The 11,184-nt window shown below is 40.8% G+C and overlaps 2 protein-coding genes across 2 annotated transcripts in view; both read right to left on the reverse strand.

The window, feature by feature from the left end:
* churc1-fntb (CHURC1-FNTB readthrough) overlaps nucleotides 1-2,137 on the reverse strand; it is a 33,469-nt gene extending 31,332 nt beyond the window's left edge. The window contains exon 1 of the mRNA XM_087144446.1: nucleotides 2,003-2,137. Coding sequence (XP_087000572.1) covers nucleotides 2,003-2,095 — 93 coding nt within the window. The 5' untranslated portion in view covers nucleotides 2,096-2,137. The remainder of the gene's footprint in view (nucleotides 1-2,002) is intronic.
* Nucleotides 2,138-2,789: 652 nt separating this feature from the next.
* Nucleotides 2,790-10,550, reverse strand: naa20 (N-alpha-acetyltransferase 20, NatB catalytic subunit). The gene is made up of 6 exons (XM_022249630.2): nucleotides 10,424-10,550; nucleotides 6,995-7,019; nucleotides 6,382-6,472; nucleotides 6,017-6,152; nucleotides 5,145-5,281; nucleotides 2,790-3,984 (listed from the first exon to the last, which is right to left on the reverse strand). The coding sequence occupies exons 1-6, from the start codon at nucleotides 10,474-10,476 to the stop codon at nucleotides 3,899-3,901; spliced, it is 528 nt and encodes a 175-aa protein (XP_022105322.1). The 5' UTR covers nucleotides 10,477-10,550; the 3' UTR covers nucleotides 2,790-3,898.
* Nucleotides 10,551-11,184: the final 634 nt, after the last annotated feature.

Consider the following 11,184-nt stretch of genomic DNA (forward strand, 5'->3'; position numbering starts at 1 on the left):
CCAGGTGTTTGCACTTGACATGCAAAGATGTTGAGAATGGTTGGTCGATTTGTGCAGTTGGTCCAGGTCTGTACTTAAATCACACAATCTTTTTATATTTCCAGCATCGGCCAATCCTTTTTTATTCTAACTCTCCTCAATCCTTCACCTGTTGGAGGACTGAGGAGGGTTAGGGTTAAGGAAGACCATTTTGAAAAGTGAAAATGAGGTCAAAGTTTTTTTACAGTATCAACCAGTAATGCAGCCAGATCCAACCAATTGTGCAGGTTTTGGAGTAAAATGGAAGATTGAGGTTACCTGTACTTGTAAGGCAAAATTGCATTGTTGATTGTGAAGGATGCATTGTCTCAAGGCTGTGAATTAGACCTTGTATTGTTTATGTTCAGCCATGCATAAATTAATGCCCACTTTATTTGTGAAATCCTTCATACTGCCCCAGGATACCATTCACACTGCCTCAACATACTGAGAGGAATTGCCGGAGGATCTTGAAGGATTGAGGCAGAGGACACCCCTCCACAGAATATATTCAAGAAATATCAGCAGATTTTGGAGGATTGAGGCTGTACATGTGTTTGTAGTAAACCCTTATGCATGCCAACCAATGCATTTAGCCATTGTTTGGCATGCACAAGTGTTTATCCACCACGAACACAGGGCGAGGGTTCCCCTCGTTTTCTGTTTAAATCTCCGAATGACGAAATCTACATTCAGAATTCGCATCTTGGCATGAACAGAAAAACCTTTTAAGCTTGTTATACAGTAGTTGAGCTCTGAAGACAAAGGACACTGTGTTCGATTTCGATGCTTCCATATTTGAACAGATAAAATCAGAGAAAGCGTGTTTTACTTAGAGGTGCTCTGTAAGTACTGAACCATTCAATAAACATGTTCAGTTGCTGTGCCAGTTCAACATCGACAGCAAACCCCAGGACCGTGAACTGGTCAAATCAAATATTCCTACTAAATTACATGTACATTGCACGTGTAAGATACTTCACTTTCTCTGCTATTCTTGGCATTAAAGGAATTATTTTTTCAAGTGGAATAAAGTTTAAAATTGTACTAAGCCTACTGGTGCTGTAGATCTGATTGTACAAATCCACATGGACATTCCTCCATGGACAGATAGAGGAATTATAACTGGATAAACATTACAAACAGGTTCGGATGGTATTGACAGGACATAGGTGACAATGCAGATTATAAACAAATACAAACAGAGGTGATTAGGTTTAATCAGAAACATACAATCAGCTCACAGGAGCCATCTTGCCAACCTCGGCATGGCTTTTCCGATAATGCACTTGACTACACATACATGTAACTATGGAGTGCATAACTGAACAATTTATGTTGTACAAATGTGACAAATGTGAGAGAGTTTTGTCTGTTTGTTTGGTATAAGGCTCCCAAAATATTCTGCTTTCAGTTTTCCAGTTGACCCTAATTTTTTGGCCAACCCTAAAATTTCTATCCACAAATTACACAAACAAAATTAAACAAAGAATAAAAATAACCATGACATGAGTGATAAATAGCTTAAATTAATTGATCTTGTTGTCTTTCACATCTTTACAAAATGCCTCTCAACAACCTTTTCATGTCAAAGACATTTTGTATTTCTATGTTTGCGTAGGCACGATAGGCCTAGGCCTACTTACATTCATGACATTTGGCATTTTTTAGAGGAAACTTGTAGTGTTTTTACAATTCCCTTTATGGTTTGATAGGTGTGGAAACACTGGTCAATGCTCGATCATGTCGATGCAATGAACATGCAATGCTGTCAATGGCTGTGCTGGTCATGTACCCCCAGAACTATCAGACTGTAGCGGGGCGAACGTCGGACCCCACCGTTCTGGAGGTAGGCTACTTACTACTGGTCATGCTAGCCCCCATCCACTACGTAAGAATGCTTTGCTTTGATGTCCCTCACAACATATTGAAGTGAAACAAAAATGACAACTTTGTAACATTCTTACATAGCAACATCTCTCACCTGCTCATCTGAAGAATGCGTTCGAATTCCATCGTCTAGAAATCTCTGGTATTCCAAAATCTCCGGGTTCTCAACACACCTGGGGGACGCCATCTTGTCACAACTTCACAAATACCACAGAGGGCGCCCTGCACAGTGTGTTTTCGGATTGGTTTAGCTTGTGTGTACGTACGTAAAATTAAACACTACATGTCGGGGAGTGCTTTGCTAGGATATAGGAGGAAAGGGGCCTAATTGCGGTCAAGTAGAAGTACCCCGGTATTACAATCTTATTCCATTCAATTTCCAGTTTCATGAAAGGATGCAGAGATTTTTTCGTTAAAAGACACTTCTTGCATGCTCTAAGAGGCATGTTCCTCCAACTCCATATACCAGAACCACAACGTGTCGAATTAAGAGGCTTATTTGAATTTATTAAAGAAACTGGTTAAACTTCCAATTTCTGCATCAAAGGCAGGGACAGGCTGAATGTTTTCTCTGCATCAAAGAGCAGTGTCAGAGTTGGATGAAGAGGGGGACTGCAACTCCTCACTCCTCCCTTCAGCCGCGGACTAAATGGAAGTACCAGTGAAATGATGGGAAATGAGTAGGCCTACCAAAAAAATACAAAAATCCTGGATGAGGACTGCGTAGTCCACCTACCCATCCATAAGCAAACAATTACATCAATTTCCAGTGGATCCCGTTAGCAGGCTATCCCTTCAGTATGCCCATCAACCCTGTCCCCCCCCCATTTCCTGAGAGCTATATGTAGATCTGTCCCTAACAAAACACTGAATCAATGAGATTTGCAGTTGAAATCCAGTTTATTCTTTCAAAAATCTGACAAGAGAACAGTTCCAATAAGACTTCAACTCAGAATCACTATACTTGCTTCAATAACAAAATTCATTTCATAAATGTTTACATGATGAAATGCAGGCAACACTGCTTTCAACCTGATTTCATTGGACAGTTTTCATTTCAGCAAATAGCTAACTGAATGGCAATAAAACTTTTGAAAAAGCACAGCAGGCGAATTCTTTACAAATGTGTAAGTGTTACACCACTGGCGGCTAGAATTGGACATATGCAAGTTCAAACTTTCTATCTACTCGGTACTCGATATCTGATCTTTCTCATTTCTCGACAATGAAATCTAAACTATTAGCCTACTTAGTCAACCAAGGTCTGCTAGCCTTTTAAACATTCTTCCAGTGGTGTGAACTTTACCCCAAGGTCCTCCCAAATCCGCCAGGATTTTGCGAGTGTTTTGCAGGATTTAAGGGAGGTTCGGCCAAGCCACAAGTACCTCACATGGGGTTTGTTAGTCAGGGTATCAAGCATGCCCTTTGTGATTCCTGCAGAATGGTGAAATGTGGTGGATCCAGGAAGATTCCAAGAGCACAAATACTACAGAAGTTAAACAACAAGTTAGAAATGTTAACATGGCATACTATTAACGCTTATGGTAGGTGCTAATTTCAAAGCCTACCCCTGCATGATATTAATATAAAACCATAATGGTTTTGATTTCCGTTGGACTTGACTGAAATTACATGAACTGCAAACTGTTTTGAATTCACGGTGCACAACAAGGCAAAAATACATTTAAATTAACGAAAGGAATATTTGCAGGTGAATCCATGCTGTAAACTTCATTCAATATTTCTCCGTCATTTAGGCTGTCGAGGACTTAAGATGTTCAGTTTCAACCCCAACTTTGCATAATTAAAACTGATTTTACATTCAGAACATAAAGCAGCTGTTTACCTATTCAACAATGCACTTACTTCTCCCAAGGAGAGTGAACAAGATGGCATCTTGCTGCGTAGATTCCACTGGGAGCAGTTCCCCCCCCCAATCAATGACCTTTATGAGCATTGAAGTTTACAGCTTGAATTCACCTTGTTAACGTCATTCCACATCTTCAGGGTAGACAGGGTCCTTCAGAGGTATCACTGATTTCTTGTCCTTGTCTCGACTCAGGGCTTTGCGCATGTCTGCAACGAACACAAAACACAAGAGCGCTTGATGGATGACTGCACAAGTTCCAGTCAATGAGTTCAGTCTGTGGGCCGGTTCAGCATTCGAACAGCACATGCCCAATAAAAAGACATCCAAGGTCATTCCCAAACATCAATACGCTCACATGGGGTCTGCCCTATCAACTCGTGCTTTGTCCTCAAATGACCCCACCTTTTTCAAATGCACAACTGGCTCAGCTGAGAACATTCCCAGTTCCCCACTATGTTCCACTTATATAAACCTACACACTTCCTTGTTCCCGTTTTGATCACCTCACATGCATGCATTCCACATGTTGGAAGTGGGAAAGATGGGTAAATGTACATGATCAACTAGCAGGGGCAACCAACAAAAAGGGGTCACAAAAAACTCTGCAAATGCTCCATATGTGAAACATGGATGACATGGAATGCGTACAATCATGAATGCCATATTGTGGTGGACATGATACCTGTGTGCACATGTCTGCCTATGTGGCACCCTAGCAAGGCCAATTTTCGTCAGAATGAGCACAAACCCACAACAGTTTGCTGTGGAAGGTCCAAGTGTTCATGTTCCTTGAACATCTATCTTTTTCTACTACTGCAGGGGAAGTTTGCATGAAGATAACAACACCAATGCCTACATGTACATGTTTGCAACGATGTGATTTGTGCAAACACTTTCAGCCTCAAATAAGTCACCTTTGGCCGCACATACCAAAGGTAAGGATGGGAATTTACCTTTAATTTGAAAAATGTTTAGTAAACATTCCCATACTGTTTACATGTTATACAAAATGTAAATAGTTGTCACAAAGTTCCGGTGATGAATTCTGGTGATGAAGAAGATATTCTTTTGATTGACCGAGCAGTAAAGTGTTTCAAAGATCAGATTACCTTTTACAAGCATCATTTACAATAAACAAGAGCGCCAGATTGTGTCAATCAAAACATCAAACCTCTAAAAGTGGTGGTTCCATTTAAACGTTTTGGAAAATCAGTAAACTGATTTAGATTTTTGTTCAAACGTGTACACGTCCCACCCTTAACCAAAAGCTACTTTCACAGAAATCTTTGATCAATATCACGAAGCCAGCACAGTCTTTACAAGTCATGCACCAAAGTCTTGCACCCTGCTCATCTCAAGCACTTACCAAATGCATCTTCGTCAGGGTCACCCGAGTAGTACTCTATGACTCTGCGATACACAGTGTAGCCTAGGCCCTTGTACATTGTGACGGCTACCTCGTTGGAGACGCGGACAAACAGGTCTACAAAAAAACATGCCTTCCTGCAAAAGGAGGTCAGAATTTAGAGAATGTAAATACATGCATTGCACTGAGTTACATGGGAATTTTCTTGGTCTCACACCATCTCAATACAAGTGGATGATATTAAAAGTTGATAGAGCATGAAGTAACACAGAATATTTTCGAGATGCATTTTTTTTGCGTTGGGGAGATGTTACATGAGGGAGATGCATGCAGTGCTTGTTAATGAGGGAGATGCATGCAGTGCTTGTTAATATACGTTGGGTAGGGGCAAAAACAGAATATTTTCTTGAAAAGTGCTGAATTTTTCTAAATCCTTGACAACATAAAAAACAATAAGGGAATTCTTTTAGCTTAACTTCAAGGGACATTACATGCAAGTCCAAATAAACTGTGGTCACGTTCTACTTTCCTTCAGATCATAAAATCTTCCAGCATATAATGGAGAATCTCAGAGGTTATCAGAACAAAAAGTGTTCCCCTTGAGATACCACAGTTCATTATCTGGGCCCTTTTGAAAGTTAAAACCTTCAACTACCCCCAAATATCTATACTTTGACTGCTCAGAAAAACAGTACCACAATAATGACTGAATTTCATATATGACAGCAATTTGCAGTCTACATCTAACTCTCAATTGACAACAAATTTACTCCTGCCACACAAGCTTGACTCTTTATGTTCATTTAGTGAATTGGGTGATGGTCAAAAGGGCTAGCATGCCTGGTGTATGGCAAATAAAGAAAAGTGCTTACTTTTCAGACACCTCCTCCAGAAAGTTCATCATCTTGGCGGCAAGACCGAGTCGTCGAAACTCGGGGGCTACTGTCACTGCAGTCACATGACCATGCCACGTCTCCTGGGGGATTGAGCCCTCCGATTTACCCATGACTGCAACAGATGAAAAGATTTTGCGAGGGGACTAAGAGATGTTCCAAAGTACAGATTCGGCTAGCAGAATAAGGCTGAAGAGTTTCTTCTGGACATTTCCACAACAGGTAACATTGCACCCGGTACTGCCCTGAACAGGCACTGGGGAAGAGTAAATGTATTTCACCAAATATTGAGGAGCATTTCACGTTGAGTTGATACATTTTGAACCAGTCTGCTCATTACTCACTATATCCCATGATCTTTCCAGATGCTGACTCACAGACTTGAAAGTACTCCGGCCAGTGAGCGAGATACTGGAGGTAGAAAGCAGCTCCATACTGATATGAGTGTTAAGGCAATACAGAGAAGATACACCGTAGGAACAACCACACCGGGGGTGGTCAGGGATTAAAGTTGAAGAGTACTGTAACTTAATGTAGGCCAAATGGAAGAGAATGTTCACAATCAGACCAATCAATCAATCAATCAATCAATCAGGGTAATTCAGTAAAACAATAGAGAGTACATCAGTATGTAGATGACTGGATGTCCTGCTGTGAAAACGAATGACCACAGGTTCACCCATCTGCCCAAAGGGGGCATACATGTGAGTATCTTCTTGCAATATGAACATTTGTTTGGTACAGCAACAGCTGAACTTTCAGAGTACAATGTAATCAGTGTTAAGACTTTTGAATCAATTGTATGTACCGGTTCATGTACGGTAGGAGTCCTGACCATTGACACTGACCTTCTTCTCTAAGATTGTCTACAAATCAGTATAAATCAAGAGAGATAAAGATGCACCATGGACGTTACTAATCTACACTCAAACTTGGGCATCTTTCTGAAAAGGATACGGTCTCAGTAAGAGGATCAAGATTGCTGCAAAATATAACAAATGATTGATGTGGTCAATAGTTACCCTTCTATATGTTTCCTGGTAAACTGAAATAATAGTCATTGTTATCCCCCACCTTTACATGTATATATATATTTTTTTTTACATCAAATTTCAAAATTGACAGAAAGGAAAGAATTCTATCCTGGACAATCATAATTTTCGAGTGTTGTAATCCCTCCTAAGATTACCCTAGATGTTTTAAACTTTCTCCCCTAAAATGAACCTTCTTTGCTGGCAAAATTCCTCCTAAAGTTAACAGGCAAGCCTTTTCAAATCTGTTGGTATTTTGATTGTGATGGTCCATATTTCCCAAGAGAAATTCTTGCCCCTATGTTTGGTGCACATTATTCCTTGTGTGGATACTAAGACCCACTTCTGGGACAGTGTGGCTTCAGGAGACAGTTAATAAATATAGAGGGTTGATACATCTAAGCTTCAACATCTTTCTGACCACGAGCCAAGCAGGTTTGCGCCCAACGTGATTACAGTTATACACAAGTTTTCTGTATAAGGTTTACATGTATGTATAAGGTTTTCTAACCACAATCCAATCTTTCCTGCTCATAATTTTTGTAGTTAACTCCTTGTTCTACTCTAGCTTGACAGGTACAGTTACGGCCAGAGTAAAGGTTTACACGATACACGATACAGCGTGCGTGCGTGTATAGGGAGTGGAAGACACGCTCTTTATAACGTGTGTGCAAGAACGCAATACACGCAGTTGCGGTTAGCCCGGATAGACCTTTAAGCCCCAACCAACTCGATCCAATTAAAGTCAACCACAATCCCGCGTGCATCTTTTTAGTGCGTGTATTGAGGACACCCTGCACGGTATATCAGGAAGCGTGTATTGTGCTAACGTGTGTGTGATCAATGTATCGTGTCATCGTGTGAACCTTTACTCTGGTCCTAACTGTACACGTATGCATACATGAACGTGTGCATTGTAAGGTCTTATTTCTCAACATCAACGTGACAGTTGAGCACAATAACTGGATATACCATACCCATATCTACAGAATTAACCAATCTCCTAGAGCAAGAACTGTAGAAACTAGCATAGGTCTTGTCAGTCAATGCTCAGGCTCTACTTTACTTTCTCAAAATAATCTTCCAAAGACATGAATAAGAAAAGTTGACTAACAGATGGCATTATGACCAACCAATGGAGCAGTATGAATGACCCAATGTGCAAACAGCAACCAAAAAACTGGGTCCCACGTAGGCCATTTCAAATTTATTTTTTCATTCATATCGGCGCCCACCCCAAGTTTCATGCCTGCCCCCAATTTTTTATATATATATTTTTTTCCAGACAAGTTTCTCACCAACTCAACTGGTTCAGTCGCGTTGACTTTAAATAAACAGAAAACTTCACATAAACAGCAAATGACCTTTGTGAAATATTCTGTGCGCAGAATGTGAATATGATGCATGCCCATACCACTCTATAGCCTGATAGCTGTCATGGCTGTTGTGGCTCATAACTTACTAAACATATGGTCACTGTTTAGTCAGGAGGCATGAAGGGTTGATGTGGTTTCAATTCAACAATAATCTAGACACCATACAGTACCATATATTATATGTCAGGGAGGAAAGTCACTTTGGATGAAGAAGTTATGTATACATTATAACATGAATAAAAGAAAAAGTAGTTTAATCTGAATAACGTGAAGCCTAAAAATCAATTTTGGTCTCATACATGTACATGTAGTTGTTCAGTGCAATATTAGCCACTTCCTGCCGGGGCAGTTATCAATTTGATGATGCTGGGCCGGGATATTTATCATTTTTTTCTGTTTTCAAAATTCTTTAAAAATTCCTATCTTCATTTACTGAATACTTACAAACACGTGAAGGACTGTCTGGTGGCCTCTCTCGCCCGACAGACAAAATCTATTGACACCTGAGTATTTCAGCCTGGCCTGCAGCCTTGTAAACTGAGCCCAGATTGTGCAGTGTTATACAACTGTCTTTTGTTCATGACCCTGGCTCAGTGGCTGCTGACCTCTTTTCAATAGGGGCCAGATTAGCATGCAGTGGTGCTGCGTGGTTCATTGCTATGGCGGTAGAGTGCTTTTGTCCCAGGTGGTAATCCGCTCGCTCTAAATGCCCTAAACTGTGGCATACTGTTTCAAAACAAGGCTGGATTATCTCCACTTTTGAGAGTGAAAAAATGTCGGTAATGCCCAGCAGCCTGGTCTTTTCTAACCCGAGTTTGGCAAAAGACAATTGCTCTGTCAAATCATGCCATTTTGTTTCTTGTCTGGTTACCGACTCAGGCATTTTGGATTCATCAAAGGGTGCAGCGTCCCAATTCATGGAAAATTCGGCGCCAGGCCGAGGTGCTTAAAAGGACATATGCAGCAAGGTATGAGACGGAGAGAACCCCCCTGCTTTGTGTTGGTCATTGTCTCGCAGGAATCTGGGGAATTCCTTTCAGACATCTTGGGGGGATGTGTTAAGTAACACTAGTCTGGAATGTGCATAGGGATTGGACATGTGGGGGGTACCCCTCGGTCTCATTTCTTGCTGGGTATATAAAAGGACCCCTACAGATATTTTCGAAAAGAGGGGTCTGTTTGGGCCAAGAAATGGTGGGATTGTGTCAGTATGGCCCAGGATCATCTCTGTAGATTCAGAGGCACCCATCTGGGGGCAAAGCAGACAAAAATGGGATTGAAAATTTGTCAGAAGAGCCTGAGAAAGGTGAGGGATGTCATTTGAAAAGTGGCTGCTGAGAAAACTTGGGAACATTCACTCTTTGGGGGGTGAGTTTGTTTTTGGCGGATGATTAAAAAATTCATTGATTTAACCTACTCAAAAATTGAAAATCGAATGAAAGCTGAAGGGCCAAACAACACATTGCTTTTTGTTTGAGAGGCCTCAGGGATTTCAGTTGCCTGCCATGGGGCTCCAAACTTTGATTTTACACTATTTTCAATGGAGCTTGAATTGGTTCAGTGCATCCCAAAATGAATCTCCATCCAGGTCAAGAAACCAGACTACAGTCACTAATTTGTCGTCGTTACCACAGCTCAGGCATGTCAGGGCAGTCATGTACTGTACATACATGTACACTGCTGTTTCACCCCAAATTTCCCTTAAAACCAAAAGCTGTGTTGTCTTTTCTTTCTGATATGAAAGAGAACATCACCAATAACTTGTTTAGATAAGTTGTTTCAGATAAGTTGTTTCAAAAATGGAATTTGTTCCTGTTTCATAGGGACAGGGTGCTAAAGCTAAGGTACATGAACACAAACTTCGTGATGACAATGAAATCAGGAAGCGTGAATTCCCAACATCATAAACCATGCATAAACACAATCATAGCAGGGCCAAAAAAAATCAAGCTGTGTATCACTTCATTTTTACAACTCACACGTTATTAAATTTAAACAGGTCTTCACACGTAAAAGGACGAACAGTGGTCATCTTGAAGTTGGGGATTCCGGCTCACGAACATCATGTATCTGCCGCCGCAGCATAGCAGGCCTAGGCAAGGGAAATCGCTTTAAAGAGCGACCTCTAGCGCTCGCGATTAATCGCAAAGACGGGGGGGGGGTTAAGTGAATTTTATGCATACGACTGATTCGCGCTGCGAAAAGCGGTTTAGGGTTATCAAAAAGGGAACTTTTCTTCACTAGAAAAACTTTCATTTTCGACAGTCCTTTGTTTTTACGACACCTTCAAGTTTTGTTTAATTCAATTTTAAACACTTAACAAATCAAAATGTTCTTCAGGCCAAAAATGTATCTCAGAAAGTTCTGACAGCCTAGTAAAGGACTGAGAAGTCATAGGAAGGGGGAATGTTGCTGGAAAATGTGAAACTCTTACCAGTTTTTTGAGTTGAACTTTAGGTCATGCTTATGTTATGTAGTAGTAGAGTCCTCAATGTAAGAATTACCCTACTGTCCAAGTTCAAGCTGTTCGTGCGTCGATATACCGTCATCAACCGGCACTAGTGATAGACGTCTCTGTTCATACAACTGCACTAAGCCTATCTCGTGTTCCGTATCGGAGGCAGGGGTAAAATTCATTTTCTTATTTCGAAACCTGTTCAATGCGATGTGACACGAAATCATTTTTTTCAAAGGGAAAGATCATATAGCGCCTTTTATTATTCATGGTTGAGAATGGAGT

This window comes from Acanthaster planci, linkage group LG01, assembly GCF_054643075.1.
Source record: "Acanthaster planci isolate LZ-2023a linkage group LG01, COTS_SCS, whole genome shotgun sequence".
Taxonomy (NCBI): domain Eukaryota; kingdom Metazoa; phylum Echinodermata; class Asteroidea; order Valvatida; family Acanthasteridae; genus Acanthaster; species Acanthaster planci.

What these genes read in the sequence shown, in the direction of transcription:
- naa20 (XM_022249630.2), bottom strand. Translation starts at nt 10,476, where the DNA reads ATGACCACTGTTCGTCCTTTTACGTGTGAAGACCTGTTTAAATTTAAT. An exon ending in TGGAAAGATCATGGGATATA is followed by an intron (nt 6,153 to 6,381) that starts GTGAGTAATGAG and finishes CATCTGTTGCAG; the next exon opens with TCATGGGTAAATCGGAGGGC. An exon ending in CTGGAGGAGGTGTCTGAAAA is followed by an intron (nt 5,282 to 6,016) that starts GTAAGCACTTTT and finishes CTCCTTTTGCAG; the next exon opens with GAAGGCATGTTTTTTTGTAG.